We start from the raw sequence: 23325 nt of genomic DNA, 5'->3' as shown, positions 1-23325 counted from the left end.
TATTCTAGTGGTGAAATTTCGTTGTGTTAAAATGTTGCGCAGTAACCCTAATTTGTATTGACCATTCGGAGGAATGAATTGGGAGAATGTGATTGTTGAAGATAATTCTGAACCATCCGCGACAGGATTGATCCACCGGATGTCAGCAACGTTAAAAAAAAAAATCAACTTGTAGGTAGGTATATAAGATCGCTAGGAAGTTTGAAAAAAAAAATGCTAAAATTTTTCTTAAGCCAGTGTAGAAATGCTGAAACGAAATTAAATTAGTTCAAAAAAGCAGAGATAATCCAACGATTCGGCATAATTTCTCAGGTGAATATTTGCTTTATTATTATATATTTTATTTTAAAGTTCTGTATAGTATATGTTATGGTTACTGTCCTGTTTTTCGAGTAATGAAACAAAGAAATTAACAACATTTTGCGACATTCTTGAGTTTGTTTTTCTAGAAACGTTAATATATTTTTTCTACTCCCGTCAATAAAATGCCTAACTACACACCGATCTAGCGTGCGGAAAGCGTCACTTTACCACGTCAGTTTCGGTTCCCACGCATTGGGCCATTTCGGACGTTTCCGGGATTTTACCGCACGAGTTTGGGAGCAATCGGATGTTTTCGGAGATATTTCCCACGCCTTGAATTAAGACGTCATGTCAGTGAATGTATTCGTGTTGTTTTGCGAAAATGTACCGAAAAACTAACGGTCGTCGAAAAAGTATAGTATGCAACACGTTTAGTAAACTTTTCAAGTCACTTGTTTATTAAACACTCGCTCTGCTGCGCTCCGCTCGTGAGTCGAATGCCGTTTACCGCACTTGATGCATAATATTAAATTGTAATTGTAAAATTAACCGACTTTGCGTATTTTTGCAAGAAACTATCTATGAAACTATGAAATAAATATATTCAAATTTCCTGCACTTCATTCCACTTCATATTGATTTGGATACTCTCGAATTTGGAATATATGTTTAAAAAACCGGTGAAAAATTTAGGAAGCAGGGTATTAAGTTTTCGATGCCCCTTAATTAGAATCCGTTTAAGACAAACCACCAATAAAACTTCTCGATACTCAGTTTCAAAAAATCGTGGTCTGTGTGAGTTTTAGATAGCAAAAAAATTACCAAAACCCACTTAAAAATTATAAGTGTAGAAGCAAAACTTATGCACCAATGACATATAATATTGTCACAAAAAAAGTCTCTTTGGGATCCATATTATGATGAATTGTCGTTCCATGCTATGCTTTGTTTCTTAGTGGGAAAAAGTAATAAAATGTACAAGGTGATGGGCACCTTAAAGAAAATATCGTTAAGTTCGGATAATTTGTAATGATAGTTTCCGTATTTCAGTTTTTAAGATCTACACACTTCAAATCATTTTTGCTGATTTGCATAGAATAGAAGGACTGTTGGTGAATGAAAGTACTGAGACAGCGGCGTTACTACGGGTAGTTTATTAGAGTAGTCGATGTAATAACAATTATACAAGATTATAGAGATTATAGAGATTGGGAAATGGGCAAGTAATCGAGCTATCAATTATTCTAAGAGCAAGTAAATAATAACTTATATGAAAGTACGAATAAGATCAAAATAGATAACTACATTTTTCATACTCCACTCTATTTATTCCCTCTTGCAAAAGGATTTTAACGTTCCTCATTTTAAAAGTGATGTCCTGTTTTGCTACAAAACCTTTTGTTGCGAAGATACCAATTCCATAGAATTTAATTTTGTTTTTAGATTTTTTTTTATTCAATTCCTTCACTGTGTTCCACAATTCCTTATTACCCCTGGATGCAATGAATGAAATGATCCTTCTTCATTTCAAACATTTTTTGACCCAGCTAAGTACTTCTTTTTTGAAGTAAAACTCTTTGGTGAACTGATGCACAAGTCGGTATTTACGTGATATTCAGACATATTTCATATGTTTTTAGGAATGTTGAGTTTTGGTGGCGAAGAACTTTGCACACATTGAAAATAATAATTTTCTCATTTTTATTAATCCATTTGTCAGCAACAAATTCAGAAACACTAGCGATTTTTAAGAACGAACTTTGCAAAAATTGCAGGAAAGTGAATATAACTCTAATTTTAAATACTAGGGGACAGCTAGTCCAACTAATTGTCCGTAACTCTCGGGTCACTTGACAATCATGCATAGGTACAATACTACGCCTATGGAATACGGCCAAGTTTTACAGTAACAGTTGTCTCGCATCAAAAAAGAGAGGACAAACGGAACTGTTGCATTAATCAAAATTCATTCATTCACTCTAATACTGTGTCCACCATTTTGTCCATTTCTGAACTGACGCAACGCCAGTCATTTTTAATTGTACTACACTGCATCCGTTAGCTAACGGCATCGATGTCACCGAAATTGGCATTATTAGCGTAAATATGTTACATATCACTTACTTAATTGAGTGGAAATTGTTTTTTAAAAACTATGATAATTGCGACGACAAACATTTAAAATATACATTTAAGGGAATAAATATTCAAATTGGGCAATAATTTCGATTAAAGGTTGACAATTTTGTCGTTAAGGGAATTTATCAAATGGCGTTTCATCGTTTTCAGATGGCGCATGGGCTCATTTATTTTTATCGAGTGCAAGGCATAAAACACCTAATGCAATACCACTGTGTTTATTTTTGTTAGTATATCGTTTCAGCTGGCAACATGGCGGTATTAATAGTAATATTACATAAACGTTTTATTGACCTCTGAAATATTTAACAACACAAGAATATTATACTTCTAATATGCAATATAATTTTATTATTAATATTTATTTATTTACTCTTTACATGATCTACGTTAAAGATACTCCAATTTTCCAGGCTTTGAGCTATGATCTCCTATAATCATAACATAACAATAATTAAACTAACAAGGAGGAGTCAGAAGTTCATTAATAAGACTCGGATTACCACGATTAGAGATAAGCTCATCGCATGCTCAACTCAAGGCAAAAAATCTTAGACACCTAAACCGGAAGCAGTTTTGCTTGAAAAATCTCACGTAATTTCACCGTTCATAACATTATTCCGATATCGCCCCAGTGCGGCTCATTATATTTCCTGCGAACCATCATCTTCCACCTCAAGCACTGCGTGTCTGCTGCGAACTGCCTTAGAATGACTCCGATCTCTGGCGGAATGGCCGTAAACTCACTCAAAACGGCAACCTTACGCGTGTTTATGCATCCTTAAAGCATTCAAACTTCCATATTCTTAACGTTTGGGCCGCGACTTTGTGTGTTTTGCGCGCCTCCATGAATTGTTTGCTTTATCAGAGCTTTCGGATCGTTCTCGTAAAAGTGTTGTTGCCTATAACGCGCTTTGCTAATAAACATTTCAAAACGCTGGATTGGTTCATGTTTGAATTAGACTATGCATTCAAAGATCGCATATTTTCGATTTTAAGGAAACATTGACCTATTGAAATATCAAGAACAAAAAGCCTGTCCTTAATAATGAATAAAGGATAATTTATTTGGTCAAAGAGTAGTTACAGCTTTATTAACACACGTCTTATGTTCCAGTTTTGTTCTAAAGTCCCTAAAAATATTGTTGGAAAACAACTCAGGAAAATTACAGGATTGCTAACAAGACACAGAGCAAGCACTTTGTTGAGGATACTGTGTTAGCGGCTGCGACGACCAATCAGGCTTATCAATAACATTACGACCAAGCAGATGATAAACTGTGTTAATGGTATACAGATTTTATACCTTTAAAAATGGCGTGTATATAAGGTCCATTTTGAAAATTTTTCATGATAGTTTTTCCGGTTAATTATAAAAAACTCGTTAGCACCTAATAGAGTCATTCTTCGCAGATAATCAAATGTCAACCAAATCGCCACTTAATTTATTAGCAAATATACATTATCTTGCAGCTCAGATTAACAAAAGGTGCGTTTTTATTGGAACTCAACGTTGTAAATCAGTGGGGCAAAGCAGAAGCTGTTGTTAGATTTACAAGCCATGTAATGATAACTTTATGACGCCATTAAAGGCTGAGGTGTTTAGAAACGTTTACAACCAAAATTACGATCTTCTAAGGGTTTTATGGGGTTCAGAATTGATGTTTACAATTTTTTTATACCACTGAATTTAAAGGGAACGCCATTCCCTTACCACGTAATTAAAAAAAATGTAATTTATCGACAAACCTATTCTAAATTTTCAAAAAGAGAAAATTGGTTCGACCTATAACTAAAATTCTGAGAAAGTCTCTTCGGTAGTAATTTTTATCGTATATATATTCCAGGCACTTTCATCTGTTTGGGACATCCAACACATTACACTTATTTCATTCCCTCGTAAACATTGCCAAGTAATTGCAACAATTCATACGTCAACTTAAAGTAGCCATTCGCATGCTCTCAACCGAGCCCTTTCTGTTTTCCCGCGTTAATTTTATGGAAATAACGCCATTCGTTTACCGCAAGTGTCAAAACGGCCACCCTTAAATGTCGTTCCTCATCGCCCTTTAAACTATACTCTCACCCTTTAGTAATTTGCCGTATTGGTCCCCTTTGTGTTGCGCCTTTCGAAAGGGTGATTGCGTGAGTCCAGTCTTACGTTCTACGTTTGCGGAAAATATTCGCGATACTGTTGGTCAAACGGGAATTGCAAATGTACAGGGTTTTTATATATATATTTTGACACCCACCGACAAAGTTTATTAAAGGGGATAGGCAAAAACTTTGAACGCAATGTTATTATCTTCTGAACGTAGCAAATAATAACAAATAGGTTTCACTTTTTATAATGGAACACACTGTGAATTTTTACTTAAAATGCACTACTAAACTTGATTTCAAAAATATATGATTTAGCCGTTTTTGCAATAGCTTGAGTTTATTCTTCAATAATTGTTTCAGAAAACATGAAATAATTTGAAGATGTATCTCGAGTTCGACGTGAATGTCACCAACGTTTCCCGGACAACTTATACAATATTCAATAACTAACTGTAGTTATTTCAAAAACGAGTGATCTAAATTAATGATATATTGTTTAAATATTTTCATACTGAGTAAAAAAAGATTTAAATTTTGTAAATGAAACAATAATGCAAATACAGCGATCATTTTTTTTATTGATGTGTTCAAAAGATAATAGAGAAAAAATCATACAACTTTTATATAAAAAGTTACCTATCCCATTCAATAAACTCTGTAAGTAGGTATAAAATTTTAAATGAAAACCCTATAACATAAATGTGGAACGGACTAAAGAGGGCCGTAATTTTTATTAAATTAAGTAAACAAGATTTGCAAGGACAAATATCTTCTTACTCAAAATTTATGCATTTTAAAATCTCTCATCACAAATAATAGATTACATTGCATGCCCCAGTAAATTTCAAGATTACTTTACAATTTCTGGTTTTCTGGTTGGTTTTCTAAAGTTTTGTGGAACTTGAATTTCAATATGTCAGTTGAATATAATAAAAAGGTTCATTTATAGAAGACTGTTAGTTTGAGTGAAGTAAATTTACGAGGGTTGGTGTTACCCTTAATAGTATAACTTACTATTACCATTATTGGAATTTTGACATTTCACAAACAAACATCAATGTTTATCAGTGCATTACTACAATGCTACAACTGGCTACTCTACAGCAAAATAATTTCAGTAACCAGTAAAGTACCTCAGTATCTTTTTACCTCAGTTACCTGTCATAGTTGGTAACAACAGAAAAATTTAAGGTACTGAGTTTAATCTCCTCCTTGAATAATCAAAAAATTTTCTTAAAACAATGGCTTTTAAAAAATGAAATGAATGAAAAAGTGGCCGCGATAAACAAAAACGAATTTGGGACAGTAGCGATTATTGCATCCGTGGGGCCTCATTTCATGCAAATGCAAATATATTTGATTCAACTGCTCACAGCATCGAATGCCCTTCTATATTTTATAACCCCTTTTGATCAATCCGAGGGACGACGGGAGAGAATCTCGAGGGGACCATTGAGATCGACCCATTCTGATAGAACTTGTTGGCCAGTACGGATGATACGTGATTATCATGCTCAGGTTTTTCGGTTTAGAGGGGTTATACGGAATTTAGGACCCTGGTACACAACGCGGAGATAATGGCTGCATATATATCAGATGAGATAAAAGCCTTACGGAGGTTTTTCCAATTTCGCTGAACGCGTACGGGTGTCGAATTACACTGAGCAAAACCAATGTATTCGTGGAGTAAACGGAAACAACAATTCTAAATAAAAAAAAACGAGCATATTGGTTGGCACAAGAATAAAGGCAGCATTCATAACCGGTGCTAACGTATTTTACGACTTCTAATAAAGCCGTTGGATCAGCACAGAATGAGCTGAACGTGTTAAATAACGAAATCGGTCAACAGTGATTTATTCATAAGCAACCGACAATAAAAGTTGAAACTATAAACATCGTTAAAACGGCGAAACGTTTTTAAAAGAAACACTTAACCGGATCTTAATTGGATTATTGTTTCGGGAATAATGGAGACGTTAAAGTATGATATACGGTAGGAGAAAAATTCTTCCCGATGTGACACAAATTCCAATCTTCAAACAAGCACTAAATACCTATTAGAAGCAGGAATAATTATTAAATTGAAGGAAAGCTTACCTAGAAAATTAAAAATTCCCTTAAGAAATAGTATATTATGCAACAAGTGCGGTAAACGGTTTTGACTCACGAGTTTATTTGACAGCCGAGCGAGTGTTTAATAAACGAGTGAGTTAAAAAGTTTACCGAACGTGTGGCATACTATAATTTTTCTACGACCGTTGCTTTTTGGGTACATTTTCGTTAAACACGAATACATTCACTGACATAACTGTCAGAATTGACAACGTCAAAATACAAAGTGTGGGAAATATCTCCGAAAACATCGGATTGCTCCCAAACCTGTCCGGTAAAATCCCGGAAATGTTCGAAGTGGCTCGGATTCGTGGGAAACGAAACTGATGTGGTAAAGCGACGCTTCCCGCACGCTAGATCGGTGCGTAATTAGGTATTTTACAGAGGGGAGTAGAAAAAGAATATTATCAGCATTATGAATTAACGATTATACAACAGCAATCATGAAAATGCATTTAACATTTATTCACAACAAACAATTAACAATACTACTCATATGCCTCATTTGTCCCTTGACGATTAGGAAATAAAATTGAATATATTTTGGGATGTAATTTTACAGGTAATTTTAGCTTACCGGAACTAAAAATGTTAGTTTAAGAGACCCATACGACTTTAACATGACCTCTCGAAATGTTATGATGTTATTTTCAGACACCCTATATAGAAAATATACATATTTATGGAAGTTATCGGGAAAAATTAAGAGAGTGAGCAGAAAATTTAACTGGTTATTTAAACACTGCGAATTCGAAATGCATAAGTTAAAATTAAATATATATATTTATTTATTTATTATTTTTAATTCCAAAAACCAGTCCTTTAAAGCTAATAGGGTTTATGACCAGAGCCATCACGTGTTAATTCAGAATTTCTGCGATTCTGCGAGTGAAAGGCAAAGATGTAAATCGTAATTTTTATTTTCAAATAATTTCATCCGATTATATTGAACGGCGACACGTAACAATCTCGGTTATATACGTATACAAAGAAAATAATATAAATGCTTTGGCTTTATTTCATTTAATGGCGTGTTAAACGACCAAGCGGAATTCAACATGACCCGTTCGTACGATTTTATTATTTTTATGGCTAATTGTGGTCAATAAAACTCTAATGTAATTCATGGCACGGTTGCCAAAATATAAAATGTTTTGACTGTTATTATGTGAACAGCGGCGCACGTTTATCGATTATTAACGAACGTATAGACAGCGGAAAATTGTCCGCATGCTTTACGATCGAATGTAAATTGCTTAAGTTTAGCAATGTATTTTGATTAGTGGGAAGAAATAGAGTAAAACTAAATAAAATCAAGTGAATGAAAATGTCAACGTGATCAAGGTAAAATTTTTAGAAAATATCTGAAGCTGTGTGGACGTAGTTTGTTCTTGACAGAGAATTTAAAGTAGCAATCAAAAAATAATAAAAATGCTCTTCGTTCAGCTTATGAAAAATTCACGAACCATCGCGGCACGCACCTAAAAACATAAACAAAGTTAAACAAAAGATAAATTGAAAGCAAAGTACGGGCACGGCCGTAAACATTAATGAAACATAATAAATGAATCCGATTTAAAATTATAACTAAAAATAAACAGCCTATTTAGCTTATTATCAGGAATGATCGGACCAATAATTCTACACTTTATGGCTCTAGCACACGCGAATTTCTAATTAAATGTACGGGGCACAATCTTTCGGACGCATCAGGTTTACGTTTTAAAAGGCTCGGAAGGCCATGAAAATATGGGTTTTACTTCATTTGCACATTATGCAATCTGACTGCGGATCTAGAAGACCACTTTTGTGATGTGCGTGCATTGCAAAGGAAAGACAAACAAAATTTTTTATAGTTTGTGTTGATATTTGGATAGAGAAGGAATGTTTTAGATTTTATACCTATATTTCGTTTCTTTTCCCAAATAATTTTCCACAGTCCACTCCTATTGACAAACCTACGGTCCTCATTACCATTTCTAGCTAATAGAAAGAAACATTTGTTTTTCATAATTTAAATTCATAACTTGAGCATTTATTTATCTAAACTACCAATTTATCTGCTATTATAAGTGATCCCTAACGTACACAGCGAGCGACCTTAAAAGAATACTAATCTAAAAAATTTATTTGCTGGATTCAAATCAGCAGCTAATTGATAATTCGGTTAATTTTGCTTAATCTTTTATGAACGATTTAATAATTTAAGACGATTTGTTTAATAATCTAATGGTATCGACGTTAAAAAAAAAACGAATGAAAACTGAGGTTGCTGACGAACTTTGGAGTTGCACAGCTTGCGGATATTTATTTAACTGATCAAAAATTATCAATTGAAATAAAAACATATCTCTGCAATATAATTAGAAATTTTGTAGGATATTAAGGTCTGCGTAAATGCCAAATTGAAACTAAATCAATGTTACATTTTTGACCAAAGGGTAGACCTTCAATAATTTTAACAACTCAAGATATTCTATTCAGGAGTCAACCGATAACAAACAGTAGGACGCTAATTGGTTTATTAATATTGCCTTAAAAGTTGCGGAGGCATTTTAAAAACTAACGGATAAAAAAGTAGAAGTTCTACCATTTTAGTTACTAGTTTGTTTAGCTACGAGCAAGGCCAAGCGGAATAAGCGTTTAACAAAAGAATGTCTGAAGAAGGTTCTGACGGGTTGCACACTCTAATCCTATGACTATTAGTTCTTCAATTCATTTTTTCCAAACAGCACGACTGACAAACGGTAACGTGATAGAAACCTCCGAGAACATACGTTTTTTAGACTTAGGGAGTAGAAAAAAGCCCAAAAAAGCCACATTATGATTATTGTCTTGCAATCTGTTGCTTATAATTTTAGAAATCATCCGTTTTAATGCATAGAGCTGCATTTTCGACAAACATTATTGTCGTTTCCAATACGCTTTCAGACACGTTCGCTGCATGCGATTCGAACCCAGACCCAGTTGTTTGTGTCTGGCTTTACAAAATCCTAGCGAATAAGTTGTTATTAATATTGTCACGTTTGTATCAACAACGGAGAAAAAAAAACAAAGTAGCCACGGGTAGAGTTTTAAATACAAAATTGAGTTGCAATGGTGCGCTTAAACAACTGAAAAAATTAGTGTTACTATAGAGAGTTGCGCAGGAGAATTATTATGTAAAATAAATATAATAAAGCGTAAGGCAACTTGTATTATTTAAAGAGAATTTTGAAAAAAATATGACGTTAAGGTTGTTAACATTATTTTGAAAACGCGTCTTGCTTTTTTAAGACTAGATTCACCCAAGGTCTAACTTCCGTACTCGTATGTATTGATAGTGACAATTTTCTTTATCAGAAATTAGGAACATCACAACGAGTCATTCTATGTTTTGCGTAAAATTAAAAAATAACTTGTGTTTATTAATTTTTCCTTGAAAATTATTGATTTTTTCCCTTTTTACCTTTTATAACTTGTTTTGGAGACAATAAGTCATTGAAGCTGTTAATTATGTAGGTTAAATAATAAATTATGTTTATAACACCTAATAATATATTATAATGCCGAAACGATACAATAACATAGAGCATGTTCAACCAAGACGGATCTATTATGGCAAAAGCCATACTTATCAAGCGTTATCGAACTTTACTTTATCGTAAAAATTATAAGGGATAGTCTGGATGCGTATCTACTAAAAAAAATAAGTTCCATATTCCGTATTCCTCCATAAGCGCATTCGTTGTTTTCTTGCAAATCATAAAAAACCATTTCGCATCTCAACAAATCTCCATACAGCGAGCCGTCTGCTTCGTCCCTCTCCCGCGCAGCTGAAACGACGTGACGTACGACTACACGGAATGCATGCACAAACTTCTAATTTTTCTTGGAGCCACGTTATCCTGGGACGTCTCTAGAGCCCTCTTCAAGCTATTTTACGACCGAGTTCCCCTCGTGCCTCCACCGCACCCCCCAACGAGTAAATACGAAGAACAAGCTTGATCGCGCAGCGAAAGAGAGAAGAGAGCCGGTATGGTATCACTTTTTACGTCGCGTCAGAGGTGTATTCAGCACCACGACGAACAGGAGGAGGATTAATAGATAATTAAAATCGCGAAATCTTTTTATTATTAGATTAAAGCGATCATTTCGACCGGCATTTCAGATTGTTCACACTCCAGGACGTATATATGGCTGAAAACCTGTAAGGGCGTATCCCGTTTTCAAAAAATACGCCCAATAATTAAAATGCAAAAAAATCCAATAACCGTAAGCAAATTAAATTGTCAACGATTTCGTTTTTATTTCTCCTCTCTCTAAGTGTAGTTAATAAATAAGTAATAGTAATTGCTTTAAATGTTCAAATTTTAGCCTAAAATAATTTACAGAAATGATGAATATATTAGATTTTTTTTTAAATAAGAAATAATTCAGATATGTACCCTAAACATATTTTTTTTCCATATGTCAGATGGAAATTATTTGGTTTGAAATACGTTTCTTCAACCCAGCTAAAGGATATAGATAACTCGGTAATAGACTTAGTAATAAACATAACCGAACAAAAAATATGGTGAGAGTTCTGTATAGGATAAAAAAGAATTGCCCTTTTAATATTAAATAACTTCAAACTAACAGACATTTTCAAAATATTTTTTTAGTAAATTGAGGTAACATCATATTGTAGGAAAAAAAGTGATAAAAGTTATACACAAAATGTAAGAAAAAATGAAGAGTGGGTTTGGGGTTTAAATGAACATAGGGAGTCCTATAAACGATAAAATAAAAATTCTCTTGAAGTATTGAATAATTTGAAAAACAACATTCCTAAAATATTTTTTCCACGTGATTCTTGAATATTGATGCTTTATTGCATATTCATATATCCAGATGCCGAGATTCCTTTTCATTTTTAGCTAAAATATTGCAAAATCATCGTAGTCCGCACCTGAAGACCATCATAACTTTTACCTCGCCTCTTTTTCCGAAACCCACTCAAGATTTGCGACGTTACCTTGGTTTGTTGGACTGATTTATTTGATTAAACTTTTGTTTTATTGTAGTAAATAGAAAATTTTCTCAATCTAGATAACAAAAATGCAAGGAAAGAACTGGACGGAAATCACATTAACTCCGAAAGTATCCAAATAAAATATGCAGGCTTATACCAAATAGACCTAATCAACATTTGGGTTCAATTCACGTGCTTGATAATGAGCTAGAGAACAGACGATAATTACATTTTTCCCTCATACGAGAACAAACCAGTAATAAATGGTATTGAAACAAAATTCGCTGGCTTTAAAAGCTAGTTGCTTTATAACCTTTAACATTAACACATTTTCGTTCAATATACCGCGGATGTTTCAGAATATTCAATTTTAGAATCCTCATTATTGGCACCTTATTATTTTTTACATTGAAAACAGGCACGTGATTGATATTTTCCTAAAATATCTAGTTCTCATCCTCTACGGACATCACTGGTAAAAACCTCCCACTGTAAAAGCTATTTTTAATTTTATCTTCCTTTAATGTATTTTTTCTTGTAATAATTTAGTACAAAAAAACACAATTGATAAATTGCAAATATTTTTTGCAGAAACAACTTGGGAACAGTATAAGGAAATAAACAAAAATTGGGCGTATTCGTGAATACTTACCAAACGTAAGCTTTCTGGTTCTGTTGCTATTATACATTACAGATCCCTCATGTTTAATACCTTCATATCTGACACACTTCTTACAACCCACATCGGCTATCGAAAAACAATATATCCCGTGACATTTTCGGATAAATCACCTTAACATTGCAAAAACAGGAACATATACATAATTCTTTTCATTGCAAAATATCGTAAATAAGTCCGAAGACTGAAACGTGCCTCACATTGTGAATCACACCATGTATGTGGTAGGTTGTTTAGTCGGTGTTAAATTACTTTTACGCGGGGCATGTTTTTAAACCTTTCCAACTTGTTCGTGATTTTTGCTTGAGAAAAAATGCATTCGGGCTAAACCAATTTAGCGATTCGACCATGGGGGACACTTCGTAGCGTGACTTTTGTCCGTCGAAAGACGCAAGAAGTAACAGCCGTTTACATTACAAGGGTACCATATTTGACGTGCATAATTATTGAATAATAAACAAACCAGCATTAGTAATTGGAATTTTTTAGATACTGATATACTGATAGATACTGAAACGCGCGTTAAAGATTATAAACCATACTAAACTATCAAATTATACTATCATGTACATAATTAGTCAACACCTAAAAACTCGTAAATTAATAACGATCAATCGTCCCTTGATTTACATAATTGGAGGATCTAAAAGTAATAATACCTGCTTAAGCCAATTTAATAACCTTTAAAACACCTCGAAACGAACTTTCGCTATAAACGAATTGCAACTTTATTCCATATTTTGAAACAAATTTGTGTAATAGACTCTCACAATATTACGGTATATTCCCAACAAGAACATTAACAGTTCCCTGACTAACTTCTATTAATAGAAGATAGACACCAACGGCGCTTCTAACAAGTCCATAATTCAATCTACCACGATAAATATATCAGAAGTGCAAGATGCAATATCGAATCCCACGCGCACCACACTTAGTAAAGTTATTACAATAATGCATTCGAGCGGTCTGGCGCCGTTTCAAAGAGAAATTTACCACTCGATTCTAAAATTCTGCTCAAAATTTATACGCCCGTTTGATATTTCATACGCGTTGACTCATGGAAATATTTATTTACGGATAATTATCAAGGACTTCTTTACTTAACCCCAAAAACTTAAAACCCAATTTATTTAACGGAATTAAGTGTTTCTTTTACAATTTTAAACGATGTCTCTGTAGAAAAATCCAGAATGTTGAATTTTATAGGAAATAAATATCGAGAACAGCTAAAAATACCTCACCTGCGGATGAAGTCAATAAAAAAAAACTTAAACCAACACTAATTGAACAGTTATAACATGTTATACACATGAGATACAAAATCTCTTTCGACGTTCAAGAAATAACGCATTCACAAAAATAATAAAAACAAATAGCTCACACTTTATCTAAAAATAAAATCGGTAGAAATGGGAAGAAAATGCTAAAATATCTACCAAGACTTTATATACAAACGAGGCACAAGAACTCATTAAAAAAAATGCGTCTCAGAAATCTAATGTTTGGAAAAGTGGTATCTATTTTTTTATGTCTTTTTTTGCAAACATTTTTCAGATTGCAAGCAACTACGAACTTCATTAGTTAATTTTGAGCGACATTAAATAATTTCAAAATTTATGAAGCGGAGTCGATATCCTAATTATTTCAAATAACGGATTATATATCGTAGATCTACTGTTTACAAAACTTCTGGATTCCTCCTGTGTCGGTTTTTGCTGAGTCGAACTTGCTGACGTTTTGCCAATCATCCTGTTGGCTTCTTCAGAGCTTGACTGAAACTGAATCTGAATCCAGAAGTTTTGTAAAAAGTATTACAGTAGCCTGTGGAAGTTTCTATGAAAAATTGTCATAGATCTGTGGAGAAATATTTATTGCTACCAAATGGTGGGCAATAACTTACCTATCAACTGTACTGATACCTTTAACTGAAAATTATTATTAATCAATGCAATTAGTGGCATCCCATTGCATCTGTTTTTAACAATTACTCCATAAAAAACGATCTGCTAAAAGTTAAACAGTTAAGTTAAAGTTAAATAAAACAGGTAGGGTATCGATTTCACCGATAAAATCATATAGAAAGAAAAATTTCATAAAAATCGTTTAGTTTCGAATTGGAGTTCCAAGTATGGGCGGAACATAAAACAAAAATAATTTTTTTGAACTGAATGATCCTTAACAGTATTTTATTTAGGAGACCTCTTACGTCTTACTTTTGTGTATTGTTCACTAAATCCACTTTTTAAGTACGGTATATGGTATTTAAGAGATAATTTGCAAAATTTTGCTTAAGAAACTAGTTTGTTTTTTTTTAATTTAAAAAAAAAACAAAATTTATCAAAACAGTAACGGTGAGTTTACTTTTTCAAAAATAAGGATTGAAATCAAATCTAGAATATATTTCTAATTTTAACTAAAGGTTTGGTAAAAAACAAGTAAATATAAACTGCAAAAAAAAGCGAAAAAATCGACAATGAGACAAACAGAAAGTTAAGTGACTCACGAACTGAACCGCAGGCCGCAGCAGCCACCCGAATTTAAACGGCCTTGAACTTAAATAAAACGCTGGTCCGATTTTGTTATAAATAACATTAAGTTAAAAGAGTAATGTGATGCGTTATTCGATGCTTAACGCCGTTTTAACTTCTTAAATCTCGCCGGTTATAGTTCATAAAATATTTGAATGGCGATTTTTATTAGTTTAAAAGTTGTTTGATGGCCGAAACATGCAATTTCTCATGTTTTTGTGGGTTTTAAGTTTCGCTACGTGCTCGAGATCATAAAAAGGTTGATTGTGCAGATTCATCATGACATAAGCGATATGGGAACGAAACAGAGTCAACTGGGGACATAGTTGTGGTGTGGGTACTTGACTTAACAACTAAACAAGAGCGTAATTCAAATAATTTTAGAAGAGTGGCGTAACTTTGAAAATAACAAAAAATTTCCATGTTGAATTCTTGAAAATCTTTGAAACAAATCAAAATCTAAAATAATTTTTGATGATATTAAAAAATATATAGCTTTAGCAACCTGAGTTTTTCGATAGCGTTATATTATGTAATATCAACTCTTCATCTTATAAACAAGTTTGTACTGTTGAATTTGGAGACTATTGTTATTTTTCCGATTGATTTACTGTATATACAAATCCAAAGCTACCTTGTCATTTATTTATTAATTTGTAATTTAACAGGCACAAAATAATCCGTCATAATAAGAAAGTATATTTCTTCAGAGTTATGACTGGGGTTTTCCAGAGTCACGCTGTACATCCGACAGCACTTCTTTTGAGAAGATTTTGATTTTGATTTTCGTACGGTATAGGAAAATTTTAACAAATTTCCGATAATTATTCTATCCAAATTAGTTCATAAAAACAAGAAAGGGAGCAAATACTAACCAACCAATACAAGCTTTTCCTGAGCCCAAAAATTAAATATGATGGCAGTTTTGATCAGATTTGGCTAGTTTTTAGTCTTTTCCTTTTGTGATCATTGCTTGTGAGCAATTATCTCTGCTCCCATTGCATAGATAAATTCCATAAATTAGATTTTTTCAAATAAAGTAATAGATTACCTATTTTTTTTAAATATAAACTATTTTACTTACTTAAATTCCCTAATTTAAAAATTACATTTCGCAATTGTACACCTTTCACTTTCAAATTTGAACAACATAATGAATTTTACTCGCCCATCTTTAATTTATATTTTGTGTGTATTGTAAATTTTGAGATCACGAACTTATATCTTTATTTATTACGTACATTTGTCTCTATTTATGATATAATTTGATGTAATTTTAACTTTTTTTCTGGATCTTGTGACAATTATATATCACTGCGACACTTGTGTTATAAAAATTTACTTCACACACACTTATATAAGTTTGTAAAAAAGTATAGGTACTAACAAAGTGAAGGTATATCTACAAAGCTACAGTATTTTTTTAGAAAGTAGGTCGCACCCATAAAAGCAAACCCGTTTTTTATTGAACGCTAAAGGATTGTAAACGGGGCACAAAGGGGTGAAAGTCTGAATTTTTTAGCGTAACCAATCCTCTGATGGACCGCCGTTAGTGTGACCTCCGTCACACGCTTTCCAAAAATTTCCTAATCTTGTTTGTTATCAATTATTTAACGTAAAGGGTAAAGTTTCAGTTGAACCGAGAGAAGTTCGCAAGAAAACAGTATAAAATATCCACTTTAAAATTGTTTATATATTCTGTCACATTTGAACGTGACTGACCTTGCTGTATGAATACGCACAGAAATTATTATTTAAACTGCAACGAACTGCACATAAATAAGTGTGTACAAGGTTATATTAATCCTTCTCAATTACAGAATTGAGTTTAAAAATTGGTTGTAAAGCTTTACAATTCCCTGCAACAGCTTTTTAATAGTTATTTATAATGGTAAAATTATTCAACCCAAAATCATTCGAAAAAAATTCATATAATTTAACAAATGGTATGGGTCTAAAATAAATTACATTCATTCTGTTTAGCATTATAGTGTCAGTACCAAAAAGCCAAATCGATTCATGGACCATTTGACCGGTATCTGGCCCTAATCTCAAAAACGGCTTTAAAAACGCCAACTTTCATCGGTCTGACGTCACAATACACAAACAAATCTGGCACATCATACGGAAGAACAATTTAAGTTAGCATTTGTTTGTTGTTTATTTTATATTTACTGTGATTAACGTGATCAAAAAACAAAAATGAGAGTAAATAATAAAAAAATCCAAAAATTCCAATTCAATCTAAGTAAATATTATTATATATTACATAATATTATGAATATATTTATATATAATTACCCTTTTAACACATATTGAGATGCTTAATAGCTTTTCTGTCGTTTTCTCTTTTTTTTTAATAACTGATGTTGAATCATTGCTGGAAAATTACAAAATAGCAAAACCCCAAAAAAAAAACGCTGAACTCACAACGAGCATTGTTAACTAGCATGTGACGTCAGCACAGTTTTATCCAATGGAAAAGGAATGCTTTTAGCAAAACTAATCAAAGGGTATTAATATATTGTGGGACTAATATTTTTCGGTAACCATATTCGACAAGGAACTTTATCTCCTCCTAAATTTAGATTAAAGTTTGCTTTAATTACTTAATTCGATCTTACATTGACCGCACAACTCCGTCATCGATTGGATTCAATATATAAAAACAATTATTATATTATAACACTACACGCATACAATCGACAATGCAGTCTGGCGCACCTCTAGAAAAACTAATTGGATAAATTATTTCAGCGCCGGTAGACCGCCAATAAAAAGCGCAACGACCCGCCTAAATTTTGTTGTGTCTACAACATCCGTCGCGGGTAGACTCGAGGGTTATTTCGTTATTGTTTTCGCTAAATTGCTCGGCATACTGGACACTAATTTGATCGACGAGAGACTTCGGCGAAATCGCAATAAAACATGATCATATGGCGATTTCGCTAACTTAAACTACATTAAAAAGAAAAATAAAAAGGAATATCTACCATTGTACTCACCGCAGACGACACGGTCAAAGGGGCTCATCCAGTCTGCAACAAAAAATAATTATTTTTACCACATAGAAATACCATGACGGAAATTCGTCGAGTAAACTTTCACACTTATTTTTTATACGTAAAATATTGCTATACCCAAAATTGCTGTGTAGTACGGTGTTTTAAAACGGCTCTAAATCTAAAAGCATAATCGTAGTAAAGTAGTAATAGGTGATAGTATGCCAAGTGGGAAAAAAATATCAAAAAACCACAAATTAAAGCTTTCAAAAATTGATGATGATTGCCTATGCACACCTTGCTAATAATCTAGAACATCAAGATTGAGGGGCTCAAAGGTTACAAACGTGGGATTTTTTGTTTCACGACTGCCAAGAGACGTTTGGCCTATTCATGTAGGGTAATAATTAGTCAAACAGAACATAGTCAAAAGAACTCATATCTGAGAAACCAAGAGCTCCTACTCTATCGACCTAATCACTTTGATATCAGGAGACAAAGTCAGAAGTAAAAGTTTCAACAAAAAACTTCAGCATCTGGCATCTGGCTTTTGTATTTTTGAGCAACAGATAATTTCATATAATGGCGGCTACGAGAATGCGACGCGACGTCAGTGTCCCAGGGACTTTTATAAGCTCATTAATATTTATATCAACCGACACGCCAGCCATTAGAGCAATAATAAAACTATATCAGCTCCTATAACAGCGGCCGTTAAACTATCTCGTCCATTGTCGCAAATTATAATAACGATATTAACGACTAATATTTAACCACAATATTAGCAACATTACTTTTATACTATTGACTTGATGTGGTATACATATTAATTAGTTAATTTTATGGGACATATTTTACAATTCGGATTTTAATTAGACATCGGATTTTAAATGTTTGCCGCTATCTCAAAAACATGATGGGCAATAATTAAAATTATCCTTTACAAAAATATATTGTTCGAAACTCGAATTTTCTGGGTAGATCTAAAAATTTTTAAAAGTTAAAATAAATAAATAAAATAAAAAATTAAATTAATATTAACTAATAAATATATACTTCATATAAGGAAACAATGAATAAAAAACGGTCATATATACTTATACGCATATTCTAGGCCAACGAAATGCTCCCGACGACCAGTGAGTATTATTTATCTCATGAAAGATTAGCGGTTAGAAAAAATTTGGTATTAGAAATTAAATGAGCAGTACAAAACAACTGTTTTTTTATTTTCAAATTTAACTAAATTACAAGTACTAACTGCTAACTAACTACTGAAAAACGATGCTTTTGAAATATCTGACTTGAAAAATAAAAATATTTTACAAGCTTTTAGTGAATCAAATCCTTATTATTACAATAACTAACGAACAGAGGAAAAAAAGAGGAGAAATGGCATTTATGAGAGAAATATAAAGGTTTAAACTGGATCGGATAATATTAGAAAAGCATATAAAGATGCAGAGAACTAGCAACAAGATGCCATCTGGACAAATGAAATCAAACCCATAAATAGATCGTTGATCTATTAAATGTTACAAATTTTTTCCGATCAGTAATAAATCAAATATTGACTAAAGTAGCCAACCAATGTGGGTAGTGTGTATCGTGTTATACTACTTCTGCAATTTGCATTTATATTAATATAATGAAATATTAAACGGTTTGAAAACAAAGACAGGTAGAGATCGTTGCGCTTAGCTAATACTTTTGGTGTTCTCTTTCCTATTGATTCATAACTTTGCATAAATTTTGAAGAATATTATAGTAATCAAATAATAACAATAAATCACCGCATAATTAGTTAGTTAATTAAAGTCGTTATCACGATTTAAACGGTTTTTACCATAATTTTTAAGATTTCACTTAAGGGCAGATTTAACTGTTCTAATCTAATCTCCATAATTTGATAAATTTAAAAAATATGGCTGAGGCCGATTAAAGTTTTGATTTCGTTGATTCCAATCAAAGGTTTAGAAATAATTGTCTGGTGAGGATCAAAATTATTTCTACAAACGACTATGATTATTGAAATTTACAGAATCTTAGGTATACGAGGTGCGACTATATCCACCCTTCAAATCAAAATGAAATGCCAAACACTCACCTGTGATTGACATCCAGGGATATCGCGGAATATCAGGAATAGGCTGCCCGCCAGGGGCGGTTGTTTGGGAACATGAATTTAAAGGATCGACCACGGCGCTTGCTGCCTGGTGGTAAAACTGAGCTGCCACAGCCATCGATGATGCTGCTGCGCTCACTGAGCTGGCAGCGGACACCGCCGCGCCATTTTGGTGATGATGTCCCAGCGTGTAGTTCACCATCGAGTCTGTAGGGGCTACGTTTCCAGTCAGTCCCGCTGTATATCTGGAAGCATAACTGTTCCGTGTCTCTGATGATTTTTAATGTCTTCAATGCGAAATATTCGTAATAATAATAACAAAAATAAAAAGAAAATTTTACTGTATATAAACAATTGCGGATCAACTAATCTACATGTTTTTATGTTAGAACCAAGCTTTTTGAAAATATTAAATAAAAAATCGATCCCAAAATAGCGAAGCGAATTGTTGTTGAAATATAATAAGAGGCTGGATGAAATACGATTTTCTCGTCGCTCTAAAAATCAATAAATTTCTAAATTTACATTACACATGTCTTTGAACGCAATATTTAGGATGAAGGTCTTCTTTCATGTTGCGAACACAAAGTGGATGTGATTCTATCGTTAAAATATTCACACAGACGACGATTGAAACATATCCAAAAAATATTTATTTCCTTTCATCAATTCAAAGGACGGCAATTTCGAATAACATTAATCAGAAAATAAACTGAAATAACGTGGCTATGGTTGTCAGCGATTTTGAAAATTAGACATTGTCAAGATAGTTTCAGATAGACGAACAACTAATTTAGCACATAACATTATATTAGTTCAGAAATAGAATTTAAAATGATGAAGCATGCATTGCAATAAATTCATAACCCTATAGTTGTGAGTCAATTCAATATAGTTTTTTTTAATCTCAATTGAACCAACAAACCACAGTATATAAAATAAAGGTAAGTACAGTTTACTTAGATCGTACATAAAATATGCTATTTCCAATGACAATTATTTATCAAGGTAACAATAAGTTTAAAATTAATTAATATTGCTTAAAGATTTGTAACCTAAAAAGCAAATAAAAAAAGAAATGTTTTTTTTTGTATAAAACTGTTGTCAATAATACGGTAAACTATTGTATAATTTTTTTAAAGAGAATTTATCAGAGAATTGTTTGGTAGACTTAGAATATCTAGATGGTCTGGGTCATTGAATATTGTTGTTGAGTGCCTGTCTAAATTTACAATTGAATAAATGTTTGAAATTCGTAAGTCGGTTTTGAGAATGTTAAGGAATTTGTTAAGGAAATAGGTACGAAGTTGCTTGGTATAGTTATTGTAGTACAATTACAAGTTTGATAATGTTTTGGTTTATTGAGGGTTTAGGTGTAAGTATTTTATTAAGGAATAAAAAAGTGCGTTTTGGCTACAAGACGATGAATTTTAGGTACAATTTTCTTCTCAAAATAAATGTAAATTTTGAAAAAAATTATAAATTTTTTAGGTTACTAAGAAAAATTATGTAAATTGTTTGTACCTGTAATAAATCATTAAACCGTCGATTGAATACAAATGTCCACACTACTAGTAAATCAAGGCAATTTCAAGGCAGGTAAACAATTCGCTTTGTAATAGTCTGCATGCGCGCGCGTCCCAAATTTGTTTCGTTCTTTCTGCGCAGTGTAGATCTGCCAATATATGCGCAAATCATAGTGCGTAAAACTCATGCCTGATAAACAGTTCTTCAGATCTTTGGCAAATTAGATACCAAATTATGAAATGTTTCGACGATATATTTTATCGAAAATCGATGAATTTAAAATTTCAATTTTTGCGTGGAGAGACTAATAAATAGCGACCCGTATATTCGATGCACTTAAAAATAAAATAAAATTTCAAAATGCATAATGGTTATTTTTAATGTCAAAAAATTAATGAATAAATTGCGTGTGGCGCAAAAAAACGAGGTTTATTTCATGATAAATTAGCGTAATAATGCATCAATTTAGCACACCATTCATTAATTAAAAAATGATTAATTAAAATTAATGAGCAATCAATAATCATTTTTTGCGGATGTGTCCCTTGGTTTTCATACTCAATTGCCGTCGGGTTGTCGAAGAAATTCATATTGACATTACGGCCAAAAGCCTTACTTAAAAGTCACAGAGGAATTGACAACAAAAATATAAGAAAGATTGGTTTTTGGTCAACCATCTTAAAACGTAACAGCTATAAGCTGCAGGGCTTATAGCGTATTAATGAAAAAAAAAACTGGTGCAGTTAAAGTGAGCTCCGACGGATAAGAGAACGATTGACACAGTTAGTAATATATAAAGTTTTCATTATATGCCAAAGTTTCATCCTTTTCAGAATAAACATTGCGTTTCTACCGCGACAATGCTGACCTATGATTCCCTCGATGTGACTATAACTATAACGACTTATCAGGCACCTAGGAGACTATTTTTCTCACCTGCAAGACTTATCCGTAGCAGCATCGACGGCGGCGGCTGCAGCCAGAGCGGCTGTACTAGCGCTGGTAGAAAAAGCTCCGGGGACCATGGTCCCGGTTGCGGCGGCACCAAAGGCAGCGGCTGCTACAGCTTGCTGCTGGTGGTGGTGATGGGCGGCCGCGGTGGCAGCCGAAACGTAAGGGTACATTCTGGACGCGGGTGAAGTTGACGATGCGCTACTGTTCGAGTGCTGGGGAGACGAACCGCTTGGCGAACCGGAAGAACTGTAATTTACGACGGAAGCGAGACTAGCTTCGATTGACGAGGTGCTGACTGGACTTTGGAACAACTGTTGATGGTGGAACTGCTGGTGGTACTTCGGGAGCATACTATCGATGATGAATTTGGAACTCATCGCGTTGCCGCGATCGCAACAATGTCCCGATCACTGCACCCGGAACACGCACTGATTATTACCATAGTACATAGCAGGATAAGTGCTATTTCCACGGACGGCGGCGCGTCGCACTTCGAATTTTACGACCGTTTAACCCTATTGCCAGAGTCGATTTCTTACGCGTCCTTCTCCTCTACTTCTTCGAATCCTTTATGACCCATGTATGTTCAGTCTATAGCCCTCTATGCCTTATCCGCGGTACTAGAGCGAGTAATGGCGCGCCCCTCCACGTCCGTGCCAATCGGAGCAGGTGCGGATCGGGCCAATGACGAGAACGCGCGAGCACGAGGCAGTTCGATACACGCGCTGGCTCCGACTCGAGACGGCTCGAAGGACCGCGCCGCGTGCGGTCGCAGTAGGCCGTGCACGCGGTTACGTTTGCCAGATCGCGCTATGCGCGTCGTGAGGCTACCAAACGAGATGCATTTTTAC

The 23325-nt window shown here is 33.6% G+C and overlaps 1 protein-coding gene across 3 annotated transcripts in view; it reads right to left on the bottom strand.

The window, feature by feature from the left end:
• LOC132700453 (homeobox protein abdominal-A homolog) overlaps positions 1 to 22851 on the bottom strand; it is a 58980-nt gene extending 36129 nt beyond the window's left edge. The window contains exons 1-3 of one of the 3 annotated variants that reach the window (XM_060667778.1): positions 22457 to 22851; positions 19976 to 20250; positions 17860 to 17904 (exon numbers count right to left, since the gene is read on the bottom strand). In XM_060667778.1, coding sequence (XP_060523761.1) covers positions 17860 to 17904; positions 19976 to 20250; positions 22457 to 22851 — 715 coding nt within the window. The remainder of the gene's footprint in view (positions 1 to 17859; positions 17905 to 19975; positions 20251 to 22456) is intronic. The other 2 variants (XM_060667779.1, XM_060667780.1) reach the window with 2 other exon arrangements.
• Positions 22852 to 23325: the final 474 nt, after the last annotated feature.

Source organism: Cylas formicarius, unplaced genomic scaffold (genome assembly GCF_029955315.1).
Source record: "Cylas formicarius isolate icCylForm1 unplaced genomic scaffold, icCylForm1.1 PGA_scaffold_4__25_contigs__length_36172078, whole genome shotgun sequence".
In the NCBI taxonomy this organism is placed as follows: domain Eukaryota; kingdom Metazoa; phylum Arthropoda; class Insecta; order Coleoptera; family Brentidae; genus Cylas; species Cylas formicarius.
Note: the sequence above shows the minus strand (reverse complement) of the source record. Positions and strands in the feature narration are given on the sequence as shown.